The sequence below is a fragment of the Mustela nivalis genome, assembly GCF_964662115.1.
Source record: "Mustela nivalis genome assembly, chromosome: 2".
NCBI classification, from domain to species: domain Eukaryota; kingdom Metazoa; phylum Chordata; class Mammalia; order Carnivora; family Mustelidae; genus Mustela; species Mustela nivalis.
The window spans coordinates 146,842,652-146,866,945 of record NC_139021.1 but is presented as its reverse complement, the minus strand read 5'-3'; the positions used below and the strand labels follow the sequence as shown (position 1 = coordinate 146,866,945).

At 46.9% G+C, this 24,294-nt stretch overlaps 1 protein-coding gene and 1 long non-coding RNA gene across 10 annotated transcripts in view; one reads left to right on the top strand and one right to left on the bottom strand.

Moving 5' to 3' along the window:
• WDFY4 (WDFY family member 4) overlaps positions 1–24,294 on the bottom strand; it is a 273,431-nt gene that overhangs the window by 225,652 nt on the left and 23,485 nt on the right. For all 9 annotated transcript variants that reach the window (XR_014307369.1, XR_014307370.1, XR_014307371.1 and 6 more), the window contains exons 3-11: positions 18,227–18,341; positions 17,264–17,370; positions 15,086–15,220; positions 12,639–12,828; positions 10,644–10,833; positions 10,164–10,321; positions 8,261–8,713; positions 5,835–5,939; positions 3,697–3,887 (exon numbers count right to left, since the gene is read on the bottom strand). Coding sequence is in view for 6 of the 9 variants with exons in the window: in XM_082718543.1 (XP_082574669.1) it covers positions 3,697–3,887; positions 5,835–5,939; positions 8,261–8,713; positions 10,164–10,321; positions 10,644–10,833; positions 12,639–12,828; positions 15,086–15,220; positions 17,264–17,370; positions 18,227–18,341 (1,644 nt within the window). In the remaining 3 variants the exon portion in view is untranslated. The remainder of the gene's footprint in view (positions 1–3,696; positions 3,888–5,834; positions 5,940–8,260; positions 8,714–10,163; positions 10,322–10,643; positions 10,834–12,638; positions 12,829–15,085; positions 15,221–17,263; positions 17,371–18,226; positions 18,342–24,294) is intronic.
• Positions 19,295–23,021, top strand: LOC309857372. Its single transcript, XR_014307658.1, has 2 exons — positions 19,295–19,951; positions 22,067–23,021. It is a non-coding gene; the product is annotated as an uncharacterized lncRNA (long non-coding RNA).

The window sequence follows — 24,294 nt, the reverse complement described above, 5'->3', positions numbered from 1 at the left end:
CTTCCAATCATCTAATTTGACACCAGATATCATTCAAAAGGACTCAATCCTTCAAAGAGTGTTGAGAGCAGATACTTTTACAACAGAACAACCCAATGAAGTCCTTCTTAAGACCCGTGTCTCGCAGAGGGTCTGTCCCCTGTAATTCCTAGATGGCTCCTTTCTCCTCCTGTTGGGAGGGGGGAGGAGAAAGAAATGGCTGTCCTTAATTGTTGCTTTCTTTGATTTATTAAATTCAAAATCATTATCTAAAATGGGGGTAATCTCATTAGAACTTAGACGGCTCTATTATTTCTTGGGATGGGGTTAATTTCATATTTGCAGAGTCATAAAGTAAAGAGTCCAAAATCCAATTACAAAGGCTTAATTTCATAGCAACTAAAGAGAAACATTTCTATCATAAAGGAAAATAAATACTGTGCTACTTCGGGAAACGATTTGTCAGGAACTGGGGGCCTAGGAGGAGGGTCTCCATTACTGTCATTCAACTTTGCGTGGCAATGCATCACCGGGGCTTGCAAGCCTGCGGAAGGGAGTAAATTTAATCAGCTGAAGTCAAAGTAATCAGGCTAGGGTTGACACATTTCAAGAAAGGTCAACGTTAAGCACATTTTCTCCTCCTTAACTCAGTTACCATGTCATCGTCTCGGAGTTAGTATCCCTCCAGCTTGAATCTATAAAATGGATGTCTGCTGCAAAGCGTTAACGACATTAGGACTAACCGGATTTATTTCACATTCTATTATGTGTTATTCCTCATAATTTTCCATGTGTCATGCTGGAAGACTCGTGAGGTAATGTGATTAAGCCCAGAGTTGAACAGCTAAATGTATATTAGCAGATCAATCTGAATTTGTGCATAACCCAATCACAGTCCCACTGGCAGTGGGGAGGAAATTCATTTGCTTACATTATTCTTTAACTCAATTATCATTTGCCAGGATTAGGTGGTGAAGTCACATGTGCTTGTGTGTTGGTATGAAAGCGCCACCTGGATTCTGGAAACTGCCCGCAGGCGGGTGTTTCTGGAGGAATTCTCTCCTCCAAGCTGCTGCCCAACTGCCTCAGAGAAAGGAAGTGAAAGTCCCACCTGGATAGAAATGCATGTCAGAGATGGCAAACCTTGGAGGGCGAGGACTGAGGGTTCTACCTTTGAGGCCACCCTACTCCATCATTCCCTCTCATCCTACATCTGACTCACTTTGCAGGCCCAGGGCTTCGGGCAGAGTCCACGCGCAGCTTCTAAAGAGGGAGATCCGGCCAGAAAGAGCTAATTTGCCATCTTTGTTTCTAAAGTTCCAGCAGGTTCCCAAGATGTTTAGAAAAAATACAGATTTTATATCAGACTCCAGCAAACACTGGAGAGTCACTCACATGACTCAGTGGGGGGCCAGGCGGGAGCAGCCCCATGCCTCCGCACCACCCACCAAAGCAACAGAGTCCTGGGAGAGCGCTAGGCAGCTCCAGGCGCCACCCTGCAACCATGCAGCAGTGACCCAGCACCCATGGAGAAGATGGCACATTGAACAACAGGGTATGACTTTGTTAAATAAGCTTACACAGTGTTAATCCCTTGATAACATGATTCTGAAACTATATTGAATCTGTAAAACACCAGAAAGACTTTACACTGCTAATTCTAGAAATGCAGTCCTATTACCCAAGGGTAGCAGGACTCCAATAAGGTGCCTCCGGGCGGCACAGCAAAGAAGATGAACTTTTCACGAGCAATGCAGAGTACTCTGTAACGGACATAGAAACACTTGTTCTCGCCAAGCAAAGGAAAGTAAAAACTTTCCCCTCTGTGGATCTGTTGGACTTGCAATATGAAAATACCAGAAACAGATGGGGATTTCAATGATTCATCCTCCAGGAAACCCAAGTCTTCACGACTTTGGTCATATGCCTTCTCTGTTGCTTATCAGCAAGGCTCATGTGAATCAGGCTGAAGACAGACACGTGAGAAAAAAATGTAATAATAGCATGCTAAAGAGGAAAGATCCCCAGATTTTAAGCCATTAGTCTCAGATTCAAGCTCAACTCATAATTTGTATTAGATGCTTTCTGGCCATGTCTCTGCTGGAATATTAAGACTGGATCATAGGAAGCTAAAGTCTTCCCAAGCTATAAACTGCTTTCAGTTCTTGATATCTCTCTCCCCCTTACTGTCTCTCACACAGCCCTCTCTGTCCGTTTACCTCACATCATCATGGGACTCTAGTATCTTTATCTTTCAAGACAGTTAACTTTTTGTTTCACGTAAGTCTGGTTTTATTTCATTTAAAGCTGATTTCTTTGGCTCTACAACTAAATCACTGCTTTGGTTCTGGTCATCTGTGAAATGTGTGGTAATTATGGTCATTCTGTCCTTTGGGATTGGCTTCTCGTGATGCTTTGGCCATGCCAAGCACGCCGGCTCAGGCCATGTGGCGATGGGAACACACATCTCCGGCAGTCATGTGACAGTGACTGGCTCTGTGGAGAAGCAAGTAGGTAAAAGAAACCAAGCACCATTCTCTAAATGTTAGAAGGGTTTTGTATGGAAATAGTCATGGCTGAGTAAGCCTGTTGGTTTAATTTTGGAAGTCAGAGCAACTCTGTATTTTTTTTTTAAATTCACCAGTGATCAAAGGCAGCATGTCATGGAGACACGAGCATATGTTGTGCATGGAGTTGTGCTGCCCATGTATTTGAGAGGTCCCTGGGGGATACTCGCATTTTCCTCTGCTCTTCTCTTCAACAGCATACAACAAAAGAAAGGGAATCTTTAAAACTGTGTAAGGCGTCAAAGACAAAAGGAATGGAAGAGCGACAACAGAATTGTTGAAGGGATGGTGCTGAGACAGGTGTTACCACTTTAACTGTGCAACGATTGTTTGATGATCCTTAACAGTATTTCAGAAACAAAAACCTACACTCGTCTTGATTACCCACAAATGACATCCTGGTTTTACTCCTCCCCTTGTGTCCTCCATGGCCAGGCCTCTGTCAGCCCCTTACATGCTCATCCTAGCTCCACTAACCCCTGTGCAAGCCTGCCTCAACACGTGGGGTGGGACTGGGCTCTCCTAGTCCTCTGCTCCCGTGGCTAAGCCTGTGCCCAGTACTTTCCAGGGCATCACCACACAGCACTGCAATGATGGCTCACTTCCTATGAGCCCAAATCTGGGAGCTCGTGGATGGCCTTGTGTCCCAGGCCCTCCGCTGCCAGGAGGTAGACACTCACTGAATGCTGGTCAAGTAAACAAGGCGGCTGCTTGGCCACCACTGACTCAGACTCCACTTCCCCAGCTGACCGTGTCACTGCGAAGTTGCTGCCCAGCCTGACTACCGTTCCTGGCTCCCCTCATATCCAAATGAGTTGTTCACAAAGAAAGTTGAACAGAAGTGAGCCCATTGCAGGGTTGCAGGCCTGAAGAACACCTCATGCAACTCTCCGTGCTCCTTTGTCTCCTGGCTGGATGAGATGCGCAGGTGACAGTGGTCCCTGCATGGCATCCCCCTCCATCCCTGGTTGGACTAGACAGAGAAAGGGAACGCCTGACAGGGCTACAAAGGATGTGGGATTCCTTGGCGATAGCAGCTAGTGCTATCCTACGCGGACAATACAGTGACCCAGGGAATGTCCCGTGTGAACGCCTGTTACCGGCCACCTGTCCGCGGGCAAGCCTGTCGCAAAGGGAGACCTGACATCACCTGCAGAAGATCCAGCTTCAGCTGCAGCTCGCCTTGAGTGGACGAACAGAGAGCGCCCACAATGATGCTCATGTACTCCTCAGCATTGATGACGGACAGCTGCTCCAGGATGCTGAGCGAGGCTCCCCGGTACCAGTCATCATCCAGGAAGATCTTGATGAAGGGCACCATGCCGTGGTCTTTGAGGACAACTGAGGACCAGACAGACAGTATGGGGCTAGAGCCATGGGGCCTCAGCACCTTCATTTTAATGACAAGAAGGCTTTCACTTTCAACATCCAAGTGTGTTTTGTGCCCTTTATATGTGTGTCCTCTTCCCAATAATTTTTTTTTAAATTTTCAAAATCTATACCCACTGTTACATGAGAAGAGGAAAAGAGAAGCTGAAGCTTTGGAGAAATTTAAAAAACAAAAACAAACAAACAAAATACCTTTTTTTTAATTGAATGAAAATTCTGCTTTTGAAATTTTTTTCTAAAAAACTTTCAGTGAATTTTTCTTAGGAACCTACCTAACATAAATGTTAACTAGATCATGCCTCTATCCCTTATTGCCAGTTCATACCCTAATCCAGGGCCAAGGGCGATTCTCTCTCTTCTCTGCCAAAATTCATATTGAAAACAAACCAGAATTAAAATTACGAACATATATAATTCTGAGCTAGTTTCCTGAAGTGGAGGGACGGATGAAAGAAGTTTGTCCAGTGGCATACTTTTGTTTAAAAGTAATCCTAAGAATTCCCTCTGCAGGATTGATATTTGGTGTGATCATGTGTGGAATAAGAACGAGGAAGTAATCAGATCATTCAAGCAGCATGATGTGGACGTGAGCTGGTTGGCTCCATGAGACAGGAATTTGCCACTTATGGGCCAGGCATCCCTACATGGAAATCATCTTGGAAGACTATTTTAACATAGGTCCGTGGGTTGCCTGGGTGGTTCGTTCAGTTAAGCATCTGACTCTTGATCTTATGAATTTGAGTTGAAGCCTTATACTGGGCTCCGAGTGGGGCATGAAGCCTACTTTAAAAAAAAAAAAAAAGATTCCTGAGCTCTACCTTGACCTGCTACTAATTGAATCTCTGGGAGTGAGCCTAGGAATATGCATTTTAACCAGTACCACCAGGGAATCTTTGCTAGTCTAACATTACAGAGTTTCTGGATATGAAATAATTATTTACATTTGGTATCATTGATCTATGAGGGGCTCAGATAAAGACACCCTAAATCACCAAACCAATGATGTCATTTTGTTGATACATCTGCTTCGTAACATAACGTATACACATGCATAGTTAATGCACCAAATTAAAAAAACATGAAGTCACAGGATCATAAGAAGCTAAAAATGTACTGTATGGATGGAGCTACTGAGCTCATCAGGGGCTGGAAGCCTCTTAAAAATGGCTAGTTTTCCCAGCAACCCTCAGTTTGTTTTGTGAGATTAAGAGTCACTTATGGTTTGTCTCCCTCCCAATCCCATCTTGTTTCATTTATTCTTCTCGTACACACTTAAGCCCCCATGTTGCTGGGGGGAGGGGGTTTGGGAGAAGGGGGTGGGATTATGGACATTGGAGAGGGTATGTGCTTTGGTGAGTGCTGTGAAGTGTGTAAACCTGGTGATTCACAGACCTGTACCCCTGGGGATAAAAATATATGTTTATAAAAAATAAAAAAATAACCCAAAGGAAGAAATGTAACCATTAAAAAAAAATCGATTATCAATTATATTGTCAATTATCAATAAATCGACAATAAATCAATTAAAAATAAAAAGAAAAAAAAAGTATGGCTAGTTTTCTTTACCTACATTTTACAATTCTGATTTTTTTGAAAAGCAACTTAGTCCATGCAGCAGGATATTCATAGATTTTACTTGAAAGAGGGTAATTTATGTGGTCTCATAACTTTAAGATATCTCTATCCCAACTCTATTCAATGATCTTAAAAGTAAAATTTGTCAACCAAGATGTCTACCAAGTTACTGATGATCACTGGACATCAACCAGCAAATGGACATTAGCCACAGCTTTCATGGTGGTTATTCCTTGGCTAAACCTGGCAACACGGACATAAATCATGGGAGACAGTTAATGTTTTGCCCAGCAGTGACAAAACGAGTTTGGTGCTCCTGCTTACCTGCATTCCGTACTGAGCCTCTCAGAAGTGTGAGCACAGTTCTCAGCATCACACAGGTCAGTTCTCTTTCTGTATCCTGAACACCAAGCATGGACTCTTTGTTTCCTGCCATATTTAAGAAGCAATAAATAAAATCTTAAGTACACCTGGTATGGCCCCAAATCTCTGATTCCATTAGTTTCCTATACTTTTGAGGAAATGAGAACATAATGTTTCTATTTTAAGAGAACATACATCCTAATTCAGAAGAAGTCACCATATTACTTCCTATAACCATTGGAGCTCCAACTTAAGCACAAAAAAATCCCCTGGAGGGTATGCTAAAATCGGAAGCTGAAATTCCTCTCCAGAATTTCTAGCTTAGGAGGTCTTAGGTGGGATGCTATAATTGCATTTTTTATAAGTTCCCAGATGATGTTAATGGAGCTGGTCTAAGGACCACTCTTTGAGGACTACTACTCTACACAATGTCCAAAGCCCACCTCTTTGAATTTCCTCTGGACAGTTTTATATTTTGCCATTCATGCCTGGGAGGGAGGACTGCCAGCTCCCACTTGAGGTGTGGAGAGGCTTGCCAAATTCTGGAATGGATGGGTGTTTCCATTAGATTCATGAAGGCAAACCAGGCCTGTGTGTCCGCTGTTGAATCCCGAGTGCCAGAAAAGTGCCTGACACAAGAGGAAAGCCCAATACCTATTTGGGGAGTGACTGAATGAGTGGTTAAAGGTAGAGTTTATTAACCAGGAGACAAATTATCTAAGAAAAATAAGAAACAACAGAAACACTAGACATGAGACATTATAACAATGAAATACAACTAGCATTAGAACACTAAGACAATAGAAAGCACAAAGTAAGACCGAATGCATCAGCTCACAAAAAAGTTCAAATTCTGCTGGGAATGGTCATAGGTCTGGAGATGGGATTTAAAAGCAAATTCAACAGAAACATTAAACAAAAACACTATGTGAAGGGCAGTGGAAAAAAGCATGTGGTGGGATGGTCTCCAAGGCCCAGCCCAGAGGCCCAGATATGTAAAGCAGGGAGCTCCTCATCCACCATCTTGACCCAATTTACAAACACTCCCAGGGAGATGTGAGTCCTTCCAGGCATCCCAGAGTTGCCTGTCTGTCTCGGTCCTCCATGCATTGCCACAGAAGCTGCAGGGGAGAAGACAACTAACATTTCTTGAGCACCTGTGATGCTCCAGGCACAGCAAGGGGACCTCAGTACTTCCTCATTTAATGCTGACCACATCCTTATGATGTAGACATTCTTGTACCCATTTAACAGGAGGAAAGTGGCTCAGAGAGGTTAAGGAACTTGCTCAGGATCACTCAGCTCCTAAGTAACATAACCAGGATTTCCGTCCAGGGTTGTCTGATCCCAGTGCCCACACTCTCTCCCTCAGCTTCCGCCCCTCAGACAGACCCAGAGAACAGACAGACAGATGACATCAGCTTGAGTCTGAAGCCCAATTCCAAAAGCAGCCAATGGCTAGAGAGCCCTCAGTCCCTCTCACCCAGTGCAGTAGGAGAAAAGGCCAAATACTGGGGAGAGATAAGTGGCTGGATTCAGTGTCCTGGTGTGACTTCTCCAGGCTGAAAGCCCAGAGGGGCAGATGTGGGAAAGCCAAGAAGAGCTAGAAAAGGCGTTCTCACACCTTGGCTCCTATCTGCAGGTTGGTGGAGGTGGGGGTTGTGGACAAACCACATCAGGGTATGTGCCTGGGGCTGTAGTCAGGCAGTGAGAGGGGCCATCGAGTACTCCTGCCTGGACAGAAGGGACCCTGGAGTCCCAGGGGTATGCAGAAGCCGCTGAGGCTAAGAGCACAGGGCCAAGGGAGGGGTGAAGGGATGTTGCCAAGGAGCCACAGGTGCAGAGCCCAGAAGGACACAAAACACAAGAAGTGGGACAAGACTTGGAGGGGGAAACTGGATAGCAGTGATCACTGCTCCAGGTAGGAGAACACTGGGCCTGATAGCACCTAAAGGAGGCTGTGTACCAGCTGACCCCCTAACACATACATGCCATACCCTCTGCCCTGCCAGAACCCCAGGACTCTCGGAGCACCCTTGCCTCCCTGACATCTCTCCATCTACATACTCAGACACCATTCAGTGCAGGAAATATCTGCAAGCTGAGAATTCACCCTGGCCTGAGTTAGCCCCATGAGTCTGTTTAAAGGTACACCCATCTCTCTGGCCTCTTCATGGGGAAGATCAATCTGGTTACAGGAAATAGAGGACTGTCCACTCTGCAAAGCCAAGTGCCCCAAGATATATTCTCCAACCACCCCCCCCCATTCCAGGTGACATGGGCACACTCACTTTTTCTGTTATGTTGCTGGGTGGCAGAATGTCACACAGACCCCTCCCCCCACCACCAACCTGCTCCCTTCCCTTCCCGAAAATCCTGGGATGCACCTGACTTCCTCAGGATCTTGGCCCGCTTCCGCAGCTGGGCCAGCAGCAAGCCAAGGAGACCAGAGTCCCGGAAGATGTCAGTGAAGAGAAGGTCCCTGCCAACTATCTTGAGGACACTCTGCAGGGCCACCAGGGAGCACGGTGACTCAGGGCTCTCCTTGATCAGGCACTGCACCTTCCGCAGGATCTCGTGGGGCACATAATGCAGCTCGAAGACCAGGGCCTCCAGTAGCTGGAAGAATTGCTTCTGCACAGGGGCTGCCTTCAGGGGCATGATCTCCACAAACTGCGAGATGGGCTGCAGGGTCCACTCCAGCAGGAAGAAGTTGCGGGCATTCCAGGCCCACATGGTCCTGATGACTGCTAGGACTTTGGTGCAGAGGATGGGGTTGCTGGCTTTGTGGAAAACATTCTGTAGGACTTGGAAGGCCTGAAGATTCTTCACAGTCACCCCTGAAGATGAAAGAGGGAATAATTCCTGCCCATGCCTAGAAACACATACTTGCATTACCGTTGGGAAATACCATTTATAGTTTCTATTTTCCAGCTCCTGTAGGTGAATGTCTATGAGAAAGTCCAGAAAAGCCAGCTGTGCTGAGTGTGAGTAAGGCCAGAGCTGCACTGTCCAAGACATGGTGATTCACAGAGCCCTAGAAATATAGCCACCCAACTTGTGTGTTCTATGAGTGTAAGAATAGATGGTGGATTTCTAAGCTGCAGCATAAAGAATGCCACTAACAATTATTTATATTGACCACATGCTGAAGTGGCAATATTTTGGATATATTAGGTTAAATAAAATATACTATGAAAAATAACTTGACCCGTTTCTTCTTATTTTTTTAAATATGGCTACAGGGCATTTAAAATTATGTGGTATGTCTCTCATTATAGTTCCTTTGGGGAGCACTGGGCTGAAGGGTTGGTTTTAATCAATTAAGATTCAATGATACTAAAGATTACTAAGCAAAGTCAGTTTCATTTCTAGCCAAGCGGCTAAACAGAGACACCTTCAGAAACCATCCCTTCCTTTCTCTCCAGCTCAAGGGTAAAGCCTCATCTTTTCTGGCCCAGGAAACTCTCCATCAGAGAACTCCCTGCCTCTAGCCCTCCCTGCCTCAGACTCCAGAGATGTTCCTGAAACCACGCTCTGGTCTGTGCCCGTCTCTGTGCCCATTTCCCCAGACTCACCCAGATGTGTGTGGTCTCCATGTCTTTCCTCAGGCTGTACTTTCTGCCTTTGAACTTTATCCTCTTCCTTTCTACCTGGGTGATCCACTCCGAGCCTTGAAACCCCACTTGAATGGCTCCTTCTGGGCAAAGTTTCCTGAGTAACCCTGACAGACCTGACCCACCTGCCTGGTGTCACCACTGTCCCCGATGCATTTATCAGCCAGTTACGGAGGAGATCATGATTCCGTATATGTGGGACTGTCTCTACGGTGATGTTTTAGGGAGCAGATACCTGCCTTGTCCCACTGGTGCCTCTGCTGCACAGAGTTCATCAATCAAATAATCAATCAATCTCAAAGAATGGAGGTGGCCCTGTCTCTGAGCCTGGGTGGCTATCTTGGGGATTTCAGTCCTTGTATAGGAGCACATGTTGCACAGTACATCATAGCAGAGGTAGGGGGGGGAGATCAGAGGCTCCCTCCATTACCTGAGAGGGTCTTTGCCTTTATTAAGCAAACATTTCCTTTAAATCCCACCAAGACATCAAAAAAAAAAAAATCTAAAAGGGGGAGATTTTAAATCCATAGGTAATCTCCACAGAGGTACAACAAAATCCCTGACAAGAGCCAAGTGTTCATTTCTCCACAAAGAGGCAGTAATAGACCAGTGTAGCATTTGTAGGGCACAGTGTCAGTCACTGCCAGGCCCCCAGAGACATAAGATGACCCACCAGAAGCCTCATGATGGAACTTGAAGCCTTCTAGCTGAGGGTACGTGACGCTGTCAAACACCTTCAGCTCTGACCTCCCACAGGTCGTCAGCCACACCACCAGGTCAAGGAGCTCCTCCAGGTGGGGGTCCACTTCGCTCTTCGTTGGCCCGTCATACCTGTGGGAACAGACGAGGCCTGCTCTGTGGGCTTCTTGGATGGGGCAGCCATGTTGGCTCACGGCACTCGTCACAGGGACGCCGAGGAAATGCCAGTCCCCCAGAGGTCTCCACCAGCCCAGCACCAAAGGCAAGGGGAGCACCCTGGATAAAAGCTACTCTGCAAATGGCAGCCTTGGGTATAAGGGCATGTACTTGGAATCCATATAAACCTGTGAAGAGCTACAGCATTTGCTCATGGGAAGGTCGCTTCTCATGGCTGAACCCATCCCAAAAGACCTAGACTTTGGCAATTTCTCCCCCACCAAGGACAACCACTTACCGAAGTAACACTTTAAGGAGCAGAGGGTAGCCCTCTCCATTCTCAAACTCTAGGAACAGAGCTGAGGAGACGGGGTAGGAGTCCTTCACAAAGCCCAAGATGAGGTTCACTGCCTCGCTCACCTCAGGAGCGGGGAGGCTGTCCGCCAGCTTGGAGAGGTTCTGAAGGGAGAGCTTGATGCAATCCATGGCTGCAGGAAGAAAACCTTATTGAGTTTGGAGGCCGTAGCTTTTCTGCCACAGCCGTCTGCTCCCCGCTCTCCTTTAAACTGTACATATCAAGATGTAAATGCAAATTAATTCAAAACACTTTTCTACTGGGACTTGAGTCAACAAAAAGTCTCCCCCGTGGGAAGTGCCATCCCAAGAGCCCCATTCTGCAGACCCAGATGGAGAGTAGGTGAAAGAGGAAGAGGAAGGAAGAGTCTTGGCCGGCTGCTCCTAATTCCCAGCATGCAGCAGGGGTGGGACGGGCGGGTCTGTCAGGTCGTGAGCTACACGGTGCCAGAGCTGGGCACTGACAAAGACCTTCTTAAGGAAGCAGCACAGAAGATGCACAGAGATCAGCCTGATTAAAAGTTCAGGGAAGGATACAGGAGTCTAAAGAAAGTGAGGGACGAAAAGGTGGTGTGTTTCCGCTACTAAAGTGCCCGGGGGGTTGGCCCCCAGAAGTGTGGGCTGCAAGGGAAGGGAGGAAGGCAGGACCAGGGCCCAGAAGTGTGGGCCCTAGCCATGGAACTTGCTGGTTACCCAGAGCTGTGAGAAGCCACGCGAAGATTTGAGTCATAAGAGAGAGGTCACTGGATTTGCATTTTGAGGGATCACTATTTTTAGAGCTCTTTCACTGGTGGAAGGCTCTTCTGAGTGCCAGGAAAGACACACCAGTGGATCAGGAAAATCATCTACAAGATCACACATGCTCTGTTCCTCAGCAGCAAGGCTTCAGATGCCCCCCTCCAAAGTCAGCATGCTGGGCAGGTCAGCCGCAAGAGCTGCGGGCTTTACAGGGAACCACCAGGCCAGCCCTTTCTTCCAGAACTTCTCTTCAGCCTCTATGCCCATGGAAACTACTCATTCCGATATCCTAAGGGAGTCCTGGGCTTAGTGCTCCAGTACCTCCCCCACCGAGGTACAAATTTTCTTTTGTTAATAATGGTACAGTGAGAGACACCTGCCGCCAACACATGCAGCTTTTTCTCAGGGGTCTCTGACTCTAGTCTGCAGGGGTTACCTGGGCTGCTGATCATCTCAGACCCAGCTCAGCTAAGGGCCATTACTGCTGGGCCCTGGCCTTGAATCCCTAACCTGGGGCTAACGTTTGGTCCCAGGCTCAGTTACAATAGTAGATTTGTTGAACTCTCTCAGCTGTCCCCAGCTGATGCTTCGCTGTTACAGGAGGCCCCAGAGAGAGAAGACAGATCACAGGGCAAGGGTTTACTACTCCCATTTTACAGATAAAAGAACTGAGGCACACAGGCACTTGAGTGCTCAAGGTCATTCAGCTATGAGAACAGGAGGACAGACCTAGAGTCCACAGCTCAGCTGTCTGGTTCCAGAATCTATAGCATCAGCACTACATATGCTGCCCAGATCAGAGCCAGAAGCTCTGGATTGGACATCTCTGGGTTTAGAATGTGATTCTCGGGGTTGTGAGCTGGGAGCTGGGCAAGTTTTTCCACCCTTGGTCCCCATTTTCCACTTTACGAAATGGCATTAATATCCATCTCAAAGACACAGATGAGATAACACACAAATGGGTCCAGCACGGCCTGTGTTTGACAGCATGTGCGCAGTAAATGAGTTCCCCTTTGGTGCTCTGAGGGAGCACCAAAATAAATAATAAACGCACTCTTATGAAGGAAACCAAGCAAAGGGTCATCTACTAGGCCAAGATGGGCATCCGTGAAGACTCAGTTTGTCCATGCCTTTTTTGGTTCCAGGGTCTCGTTGTAGAAAGTGGGCCCACATCCCAGCCCTGGTCTCTGGGGGGTCATACCCTGCAAGTACTGGATGATGCCGAGGTTCTGGGCTTTGGAGATTGCCCTCAGCACACAGAAGGTGGGTTCCTTCCAAAAACAGCAGCTGTGTTCCCGAAGACAGGTAGTGGCAATCACTAGAGACTGAAGCTCATTTCCTGATAGAAGTTTTTCCAGCCCCTGAGACTCACAGCAAATGTTCAGCAACATCTGGAGGAAAAAATAAAGATGCCTAGTTAGGAAGCCTCCTTCCTGTAACAGATTCCTTCCCTCCTTTTCCAGAGCTCCCAGGGGTATGTCTCAGGGCAAAGGATGGGTTGTTGGATCACCCTCTGCCTCAGAGCCTCAGGGTCAGGAGCACCATCTAGAAAAGGGTGACAGGGCGTGGGCTAAGGTCTGCACTCCTCATCTTATGCGAGCAGTTTTTACCCTTTCCAATTCAGAATGACAAAGAAGGGTTTGACTCAAGAGAGTTGACCTTTTACACAGAAGTTATCCTAGAACTTCCTCTCTGGGCCCCATGTCTCCTCTCCCAGCATCTCCCAGTGGCTACCAGAGGGACTTCTGATATGGTCCTGCCACTTGGGGTACATCATGGCTCACAGACCTCTGTGCAGACCAGCCCCACCTCCTCTCTCGGGTGATTGTGTGCAGTCCACCCTTTGGCTCTAGGTGGTCTGACTAGATCTCCTTCTCCAGCAGATGGAAGGACAGCTCCTTCCATCTGAATCTATTAGCCCCTTCTGACTGCAGTAACAGAGTCCAAGCTGGACAGCCACAGAACGGGGCTCCAGACCCCATCTGCTGGCCATGGGACCCATCGACACCATTTCTGCTCCTGTCCCCTCTCCTTCCCCTTCACACCTCCACCTCAACCTTCAACTCCAGTTCAGAGCCATTTCCTCTGGACAGCCTTCCTTCATCCTCTGCTCTAAATCAGGTCCCCGTGATCTCATTTCCCAGGACACCTTCCATTTTTTCCTTCAGAGCACTTAAAAAATTGGGGCCTGCTCTTTAATCACATGATTATTTCTGCTGTTTGGCTTCCCCATCTTTCTGTCACCTCGACGAGAGAGGGTACTATGCTTGCTGCTGGAACCACCGGTCTGGTGTAGAGCAGCACATGGAAGGAGCTCCATATAATTTTGCGGAATGAAATAAGGAAAGCCCCAGGAACGCAGCCATGGCCTATCACTTGGCTCATGTTCTACCCATGCATGGACCGAACCGTGAAGGCAGGGTTGCACTAGTTCTCTGCAGGACACGGGAAAGCCACATGGTAAGGGCTTGTCAAAGTGCCCGGGACTGCATCCTGCCACCACTGAGAATGTGATTTATATACAGATAAATGATGCCCAAGCTTCCAACAAATGCAGCTTGAGGAGTGACCTACCATAAGTGAACTTGTGAGATAACCTCGGATAATGATGATTCTGGCTTGAGAATGAATCTCACACGATGCTAACATGAATGAACATATGCAATGCACAAATGCACTCGGAAATTTGCAAAAACTCGTAAGCACCTGCTCTGTGAGACGGCGCCCTGAGGCCCTGGCTGCGAAAAGATGAGCAGGACACAGGGCCCTCCTTTCCCTCCCCCCCAACCAAGGTCTTCTCTAGAGAGGCGGGAGGAGTCCTCTGGAGACGGCAGCATCTGGGAGCCTCAGAAAGCAGAACTGGCCGGTAAGGGGGCAGGGAAAGAGGTGAGAAGTTCTGCTTAAAAAAAAAAAAAAAAAAAAAAAGCTACTGTTGGTAGTTAGAGAGGATAGGGAAAATGGGGAAGGACACCAGGAAATTACATTGATGTTGAGCAGCCTGAGATAGCTTCTGGGAGGGGGAAGGAGGTGACCTCACAAAGTGTTCTTGGGAGCCAGATCCCCAGGGTCCCAATGCCAGCCCCTCACCCACTACCACTTTCACTGACCATGCTTTAGCTGACATGGAATCAGAACTGTAGTACTACACTCCTCCTGGAATGGAAGAGAGGGCTCGGGGAAGGGAGAGACGCAAGGCCATGGCAAGGTGTGGGGGAGGGGAGTGACAGGGAAATACTTGGGAAATGTTGGTTACCCTTATGCAAAATCAGTTAGCATGCTTGTCCTCAGAGGACGCGGTGGGGCCAGAGATAGGGACTCCACATGCTGGGGAGGGCAGGCAGGGCCTGGGAATGCACCCTGGAGGAAGGGGAGCTGTGGGGGCCAAGTGCAGGAGGTAGAGGAGCTGCGTGCTTTTCTGGGGTAGAACAAGGGGCTATCGATACAGGGAGGAATGAGATGGAGAGAGAAGAACATCCGTTTTCCAAATGCATAGGATTGCTGGCATTGGCTGAGACTGGGGACTGACAGATGAGCTGACCGTTGGGGAGGACAGAGTTGCTTTGGGGCTATGACTGAGGAAGATGAAAACATCTCTAAGAAGCAGTGCAAGGTCTTGGCCAAGGGCCGGGGAGCCCTCCTTTCACTCACCTGCACAAACATCCTCTGAACTTGAACATCACTCTCCAAAAGCTCGTCCTTTTCCAGAGGAAAGACAAAGAAGAGGTAAAGGCACTGCAGGAGCAGGGCTGGAAGGCCAGACTCAGCAACTCTGCCCAGCGTCTCCTGCAAGGGAAGCGCAGACATGACCCATGGCCACAGAGCCTGCAGAGCACCCCTCTGGCCCAGACCAGCACAGTCCAGCCAGTCCCTGGGGCCATTTTAGCTGGAAACATGGGTAAATCCTATCTTCTCTCCAGGCAACACATTCTTAAGACCAAAGACAATCATCTGACCCACCTAGGGCAGCTGTGAAGATTACATTTATACAGTGTATACTATGTGCTCAATAAACATTTCGTCTTTTATAGGATAGGTAATAGGAAGGAAGGAAAGGAGGAAAGAAGGGAGGGAATGAGGGAGAGAGGGACAGGTACAGAGCAGAACACAAGGGCTTTCCTACACGATTATACTACTGATTTGGGTAGGTTGCCTCCTGATTAGGGAATTAGACACTCAGGAGGGCGTGGTTCAGAACAAGTGAAAACCTGGAATGAAGGACCTGATCAAGGACCTTCCCATCCCCTGGTTCAGATCTCAGACTTCCCCAAGACTGAAACAGTCCTATAAGTTAGCACTGATAACCAGAGTGGCCAGCCAGAAGGGAGAAGGCAGGAAGTAGGCAGAGAGGGGACCAGGCTCAGTATGGAACTTTCTGGAGCCTTTCTTCCACTTGCTCAGCTGGCAGCTTCCCTGGGGTTATGGCAGCAGCAAGGTCTGTGTGTGTGTGTGCGTGTGTGCACACATTTGGCATTAATCTGAAGCGTACTGTCCACCCGACCTCCCACCCAGCTGACTAAGGTGACACACACGATGGCAAAATGAAAAAAAGAAAGGAAGAATGCACAGTCTGGGCCAGAACCGGGAATATAAAGCAGGATGCTGGTCCTATCCCTCTGCCTTGAAGTTTCCAGGGCATGGTAGTGGTAGGGCACCCATATTGGACACCTGGCTCTCCTGCAGCCTGGCCCGGGGGGGCTCCCCTGTCTTTCACGCTGCACGGGCTCCACTAAAATACACCTACTTACTTGTCTCACTACTTTGCAGGCTGGTGGCTCACAGTGGAAGACAAGCTCTTAGGCTAATTTTTACCTCCAGAGTGTGAGCAGTCCTGCTCCAGGGGCAGAAAAGCTCCCTCTCTGTGCTTCAGGCTGCCATGCAGGTAGTGTTCCAGGAGCAAAGGCCAGGGACCCTCCCCCAATGAAGGACTGCATGCCAACCTCCTCCCCCAGCTCCAAGCACTATTTCAGATGCCCAGCTGAAGTATCCTCCACCTTTAACCTCAGGGCAGCCGTGCCCCCATCTGGTTCCCTGCTGCTCCTGGCGCTGAGTGCCAGACTGGCATGCAGTGGGCACTCTCACCAGATACACGAGTCTCTGGGCCTGCCCTGTCCAGGGTCTCTGGCCTTTCCTGGTGATAGTCACAGCTCCCGGGCACTGCTTCTGCCTAAGAGGACACAGTCAACCACAGTCATAGGAAGGACATGTCTGCAACCAGGACAGTTGTACCGTAGGAAGGGAAGGGAAGGAAGAGAAGTCAGACTCATTCAGGCACTATCTCTGGGCATGCATGGGACAGGTGCCTAAGGTGCCTAAAGTGGGCTCCTTCGGTCTGAGTTTAGCAGGAGGCATTAAAGAGCAATGGCTCAGAGCACAGGGTCCGGAGTCAGACAGACAGCAATACACAGGATGGTGACTAAAGTGTCTTCACAGTCTTAGTGAGAGGGCGTGGAGGGTTTAACTGACCTGCACAGAACATACCTGTCTTGCCCTGACACAGGAAACCATCCGTACACATCAGCCATTGTTAATCCTTGCACTAACCCTAGAACTAAGGCATTATCCTCTATTCTAAAATTAGCCACACAATTGGGTCCCAGAAAGGTGACAATCTGCCCAAGGTTACAGGCAGCTGGTCAACGGAAAAAAAGCAGGATTCCAAAATGAATTTCAGCTGCTCAAGTCCATGTTCTAGATAAGAAGGGACATAGGGCAGGAGAAATGATAAATCAGTATCATGGGGAAAAAGACACACTGCCCTTTCCTGGGACTTCCTGCTGCACATGGATACAGAGCTCCCAAGGGGGGCCCACGGGGTCCGAAACTTACCGAGTTTGTCCCTGTGAGCACAAATACTGACTTCAGGAGCAGGTAGCCATCCTGATGCACATCCCCCTTCCACCGCAGCAACTGCCCAGCTGCCTCCCTGGCTTGCTCTGGCAACAGCACATGAAGGGGAGAAAGTGTTACCAGCAGGGCGGGGCAATGACCTGCCCACGCTCCGTTCCCTCCCCTTGACCTCCTTTCCCATGAGATGTGCTTTCGCATCTTTAGGGCACTTCTCCTCTCCTCTCCACAATGCCATCTGAATCCATACCAAACATCTCACACTCCGCCAGATTCATCTCCTGGGAGGACCTTCTTTATCATGTCAACATGCCTGTTCAACAACCATCAATGGCTCTCCGTTACCAAATAATAAGAAGCTCCCCAGCTATTGGTCTTCTTCCAATCCAGAGTCCTTACCCCTCTTCCTGTATCCTTCAGCCCCTTACTTTGCAGAGATGCCTGCAATCTGCACCATTTTCAAGATACTCCTTCCCCCTAGAATCCCTTCCTGCCCCTCAGCCCTGTGTCACCCTGAAACTCTGCCCAGCCTCCAGGGTCCAGCTATAGGAGCAGAAAATTGCAAGTTAGGAGCCCCAAAACTGAAAACATGTTTCGCTTTGGCTTCTATGTCTTTTCTGGATTGAGCTATTCACTGAACACACAGGTGTGCCTTATATCCTAGTACGCCCCCTCCCAGAGACCCTTGTTGTGTGTGTGTGTGTGTGTGTGTGTGTGTGTGTGTGTGTGTGTGTCCTTCCCAGGAGCAGCAGAATTCTGCACATCCCTCTTCTCTTCTCTGCCAATTTTTCCCTTCATTCCCAACATCCTCGGCAGCAGAAGTGAGCCTATAGTGCTCTCTGGAAGGCACCAGTCTGACTCCCCTGGAAAGCAGAGAAGAGCTTCCATAGGGGTCCTGGGAGGAACACGTAAGATGGTTTTGCTCACCATAAAGTGTTCTCTTACCTGCAGGCTTTCCCACAAGTGCCTTCTGTATCTCTTGGGCAAGCTGGTTTGAAGTATCTTCTGCCAACCTTTGGAGACTGGGAAAGCAGATGATCCCCACGGAGTTTTCCCAGGCCTGAAGGGCAATAAACAGGATTCCAAGCAAAGACGTCAAAGTGACAAAACAAGGTATGAGAATCGCCTTGCCACTTTCCCTGCCAGCCCAAACCCATGGATCACCTCACTGTCCCAGCTGTATCCCAAAGGCCCCTGAAACACCTACCCTAACATCTACCCTAACACACCTTCCACTGTATTCCTACCCTAGTGCCTGTAAATTCTTCAGCTTCTGCTGAGCTCCAAACCCACAACCAACTGGGCACTGAGCATCGGCCCCTGAACCCATGCTCCTAAAGTGTCAAATACACATAATTCAAACCACTGCCTTCCTCCCAGATCTGTGTATTTTGTCTCGGTGAATGGTTCTACCAAGCAACCCAGGTGCCCTAGTGAGAAATTCCAAAGGTGATTCTCTGGGTTCCCCTCTCCCTCAACTTCCTTACCCCATCAACTGTTAGCTCTCTGATTCTACCCTTTCATGCTTCATGCTTCTCGAACCTTGTGCAGATATCTAAGTTTTAATCATAAAATTATTTGCTTTGATAAATTCCTAAGGGTGGGATTGCAAGTTACAAGAACATGCTATTTATTTATTTGTTTGTTTGTTTATCTTACTGCTTTGATGCAGATTACTAACTCATTCCCCAGAAAAAGTTTACCTGATTAGCCTCTCCAGGAGCTTCATGGGAGGGGACTAGTTTCTCTAAACGCATGGGGCACTGTCCTGCTTTTTCATCTTAAATGAGAAAGCTTATAGAAGAAAAAACATCTCCTCTCAATCGTAGTCTTTTGATTACCAAAATAGATTAACATTTTTTATGCTTCTTGAAGTGCCTGTTTTTACCCTCAGCCTATTATTCTATCAGGGTTTTCACTATTTTCTTATTTGTTTTAAAAAGCTCTTCACATACCAAAAAATGCTAACACTTGGTCCACAATACTATCATGATTTTTTCAAATTTGTCATTTTTTCCTTTTAATTTGGTATTACTTGGTTTCACTGTACAGAAACCTGAAATTCACACTAAATGAAATTTTTCCATCTATTCCTTGGATTTCTCGCTTAGGTCCAGGCTCGGGAAATTCTTTTGGGTCCACGTGGTTGTGGTCCCTTTTAATCTTCTATTTCTGGTGTTTTTTTTTTTTTTTTAAATTCTTTAAGATTCTTTCTTCTCTGCTTCTTCTCTAGTTCTATCCTATCTGGTCCTCTTTTCACCTTGGACTTTTTCTTTCATTGTTTAGGATACTATTTAATAGAAGTCATTAATTTTAAAATTCCACTGAGGATGCCCTAAGAATTCAGAATTTCAGAATTCCCTCCCAATCTGCTTTTCATTAGAATCTTCTCCCTTTGTTCTCCTGTGTCATCACAGGCAAAGTTTACTAGTCCCAGGATGAGGAAAGTTCTCTCCAGACCAACAGTCAGAGTGGAGTGACTCTTCTTGACACAGGACTTGAGTTCCTGGCAACTCCCTCTTTCCAGTTTCCTGGCAATTAGTGGCCTCCACAAAATAGAGTTTTGCTAGACTGCTGTACACTGCTCCTACTCACCAGCCATATTAAATTATATTCCTGCCCAAAGATGTGACTGAGTTCTTTAAACCTGAGATCTTCCTTCTAGAAAAGGTGAGAAAAGCATCAAAATTCTAGAGGGATGTGTTTCCTTGCTGTGGATACCATATTTCTTAAAGAGTAAAAACCTTTTAGAAATGGTTCTCTGTGGAGCATAACAAATAACATGGAGGACATGGGGAGATGGAGAGGAGAAGGGAGTTGAGGGAAATTGGAAGGGGAGATGAACCAGGAGAGACTATGGACTCTGAAAAACAATCTGAGGGTTTTGAAGGGGCGGGGGTGGGAGGTTGGGGGAGCCAGGTGGTGGGTATTATGGAGCATGGAGCACTGGGTGTGGTGCATAAACAATGAATTCTTTGATGCTGAAAAGAAATAAATTAAAAAAAAGAAATGTTCTCTGTATTAAAAGATGCTATGTACAAAGGAAACAAGCCATGGATTGGTAAAAAAAATATTTGGAATGCATATAACAGACAAAGGAATATCATCCAGATTCCCACAAATTAATTTTTTTAAAAAACCTCTGATTTTCTTAAAACAGGCAAATGAAACAAGTAACTTATAAAAGATACAATAAATAACAAGGAAAATAATCAGGAAATAATAGTAAGTAAAATGCAAATTAAAAGCACAATGAGGGCGCCTGGGTGGCTCAGCGGGTTAAGCCGCTGCTTTCGGCTCAGGTCATGATCTCAGGGTCCTGGGATCGAGTCCCGCATCGGGCTCTCTGCTCATCAGGGAGCCTGCTTCCCTCTCTCTCTCTCTCTGCTTGCCTCTCTCTCCGTCTACTTGTGATCTCTCTCTGTCAAATAAATAAATAAAATCTTTAAAAGCACAATGAGACAGTCACATATTTCCAGCTGGAAAAAATGTGAAGCCTGGCAATACTAAATGTGAGAAAGGACCAGGAAACCCCCATGATCTACTGACGGAGCACAACGTGCATAATAAAATCCCTTTGAAGAGTATTTCATCCAATCCAATAAAGTTATAGGGGGACACATCCTATGACTCAGCATTTCCTTTCTAGGCATATTCCCTGTAGAAATGCCTGCTCGTGTACACAAGAAGACATGAACACAAACTGTATCTGTGACTGTGACATTTTGGAAGAACTCAGTGTTCACCAACAGAACAATGAATGAATAATCTGTGGCATACTTATGTAAGGATATGATATAGATCTGAAAAAGAAATAGAGTGACATTAATCAATATGGGTAAATGCAGAAATAGAATGTTGGGTGCAAAAAGCAAGTTATAAAATTATATTACAGTCTTGAGTCTAGAAAAACCTATGAGTCTACCTATAAAATTCATAATTATATCACTTATGATTATTATGATCCATATTATTGTATAACGTGGCTATATATTGGATATATATATTTGATATACATAATACATGTTGTATCCATATAATATGTTCAGGGAACATATATATACATATATATTCCCCTACAGGGAATGATAACTCAGCAGGATGGGGATTTGCACCAGAGGAGGGCAGAAGGGGACTGAGCTCTAGCAGGCATGCACAGGAGGCTTCAGTTTATCTGAAATATTTTATTTTTTTTATATAGGTGGTGAGTACAGGAATATTTATTTTGTTTTCAACAAAACTTTGTACCTGAAATACTTCTTTTATTGTCCATTTTATAAATGGACAGAGTTGTCCCTTTCCTTAGTAAATAAGAAAGCAGTTCATCAGAACTTTGCTGAAATTACAGACATGCTAGGGGCGCCTGGGTGGCTCAGTCAGTTGGGTGTCTGCCTTAGGCTCAGGTCATGATCCCGGGATCCTGGGATCGAGGCCCACGTCAGGCTTTCTGCTCCACCAGGAGCCTGGTTCTCCCTTCCCCTCTCCCTCCTCCTCTACTTGTGTTCTCATGCTCACTCACTCTCAATCTCTCACTCAAATAAATAAATAAATTATTTTTTAAAAAGCCACTACAGACATGCTAGGTGAGTGTTAGATGCTGTAGTAGACCTTCAACGAATACTCAATAAGTGAACACATGATGATGAAATCCACAACATGCAGATTGATGGCTGAATGTATTGCATGCTGGGTCTGGGCCAATTGCTGGACCAAGACCCATTCCTTCCATTAATCCCATGACAACTCTTTGAGATCAGTATTGTTATGATTATTCACACTTTACAGAAATGAAGGCTGAGGCCGGAGAGTAAGCCCAGAGAAGCAGGTAAACAGCAGAATGAAGAGCTGAGTTATCTCACTCATAGTCATGTAGCATGTGCATAACTAAGAAATTTATGGCTGCCATCTGGAAAGCGGCTATCACCTGGAAAGAAAGCATCAGTCCTTTCGGCTGGGAATTTCTGGTAAGATTATTTCCTCCCCAGGACTAAGATGTCTGCTATGATATCTAACAAATTCCTGTGCCTCCTCCCTGCACTGGCAAACCCCTCCAAGACCAATTTGCAGACAGTTGACTCAGAAGCATCTAGATCGTCTTCAAGCAGTGGGACTCCTGCAGGCACTCTACAATAAAGTAAATTGGGCCACTGTGAGCTGAACAGTAATTGTATGCTCAGCCAGATTCTCCCAAGGCTCACACTCCTTCCTGGGACCGCAATGGGCACTTCTGGAGGCCACGTTAACTCTTTCAGGCCACTAGGGTGCTGTTTGATGCGCAGAGGCAATCATTTACTGAATGGTACCGTGGAGACCCCCGAAGAGTTAAGGCAGCTTCCAAAAGGACCTAATTTTTTCCCCCAAACTGGGACTTGCATGCTGGGAGAATATTGCTCAATATTTTTTTTTTTAATTTTATTTACTCGCATTATCTCAGCTGTGTCTCATGGCTGTCTCTCCCATGGAAGAAAGAGAAAGAAAATGATACTGTGGCCTCCAAAGGACAATGAGGAAAGACAAAAGCTCTTGAGGGGTTGGGAGAAAACCCCAGCTTTTGAATGACAGAACCCGGTTGGTTTTCAAGGCTGGCTGCAATGTTACTATTTCTTCATTACCACTGAGTTTGGTGATTTGGTCTTTAAGTGAGCTCAACACATTTCAGAGACTTTATGCAAATTTTCCCTGCTAGTGTGACACAGTTGACCCTCTCCATTGTGAATTTAAAAAGTGATGCATCAAAACTTTGGTGGCAGAAAAAAAAAATGTTTCTCTGAGATGGGAAGAAGCCGCATTGCAGGTCCCACTCTGAGGCTGGGTAGATCAGGGATGGACAAAGAACGGTATTTACCCTCATTGCCGCCTTGGGACACTTCACTTGGGAATAATTATTGCTCATCCTTATTATTATATTTAACATTACTTCTCTCTCCTCCACTATCAGTTGGGTCCACGCATGGTTTCCATGAGAATGATTGTCCACACTGGGTGGCATGAACTCTGCACCACTGGAAGGGCTATTAGACTCAGTTCCTGTGCTCCCCGTGTGTCTGCACACATGCACACAGACACACACACAAACACATTCACCGCCCAGGTGCCATCGAATTAAATCCAATCCCTCCACACTAGGAAATGGATGATTTCCCTGCCATGTTACCCACTGTTCTGGCTATAGATCATTCTACAACAAACCACCCCCAAACTGAGGGGCTTATTTTTCTCATGGGTCTGCAATTTGAGCAGGGCTCAGCAGGGACAACTGTTCTCTGCGTCACTCAGCTGGGGAAACTGATAGGGCTAGAGATCCACCTGCTAGGTGCCACACCCACGTGGCTGGTAAGTTGGTCCTGGCTGTCAGCGGCAAGGCCAAGGTTCCTTTACATGTAGGCTTTTACTCAGGGCAGCTGAGACCCCCTCACAGCATGGCAGCAGAATTCTAAGAGTGACAGGAAGTGACAAGTGATGGGGAGAAAAACCTGCAAGTCTTATGAAGCCTAGACCTGCAAGTCTCACTTCTGCCCTATTCCATGGGCCAAGTCATCACAAATCCATCCAGATCCCAGAGGAGAGGATGTGGATGCCACCTCCTGAAGGGAGCAGTGTGGACCCATTCTCAGCTTCTATAATCTACCACATCCACAGAGCTCCCCTTGTCCCCACTGGTCCCATCCCCCAGGCCGTCTGTCGAAGACAGTGAAGAATTTTACACTCACTGATAGGGGTTCCCTGTCTCTCTGCCTGTTTTCTCTCCAAGTACACATTTCAAGAACAGTCCTCAACTACTACATCTACAGCTCTAGCTTTCCCTGTGTCTATTATAACCAAATATCTCTAAGCAATGTGAGGTCCCACAGCACTTCCTTTCCCCCTCAAAACAAACTCAACCCAGGGCCAGTGGGATCTGCCCAGGCTTGCTAGAGGAAGGCCTTCTTCTCTTGATGTGAGAAACTATGATAGGAAGGGTTCTAGAAAGACCGAAGCCCAAGGCTTGTGGCATGGACACAATAGTCACTTGA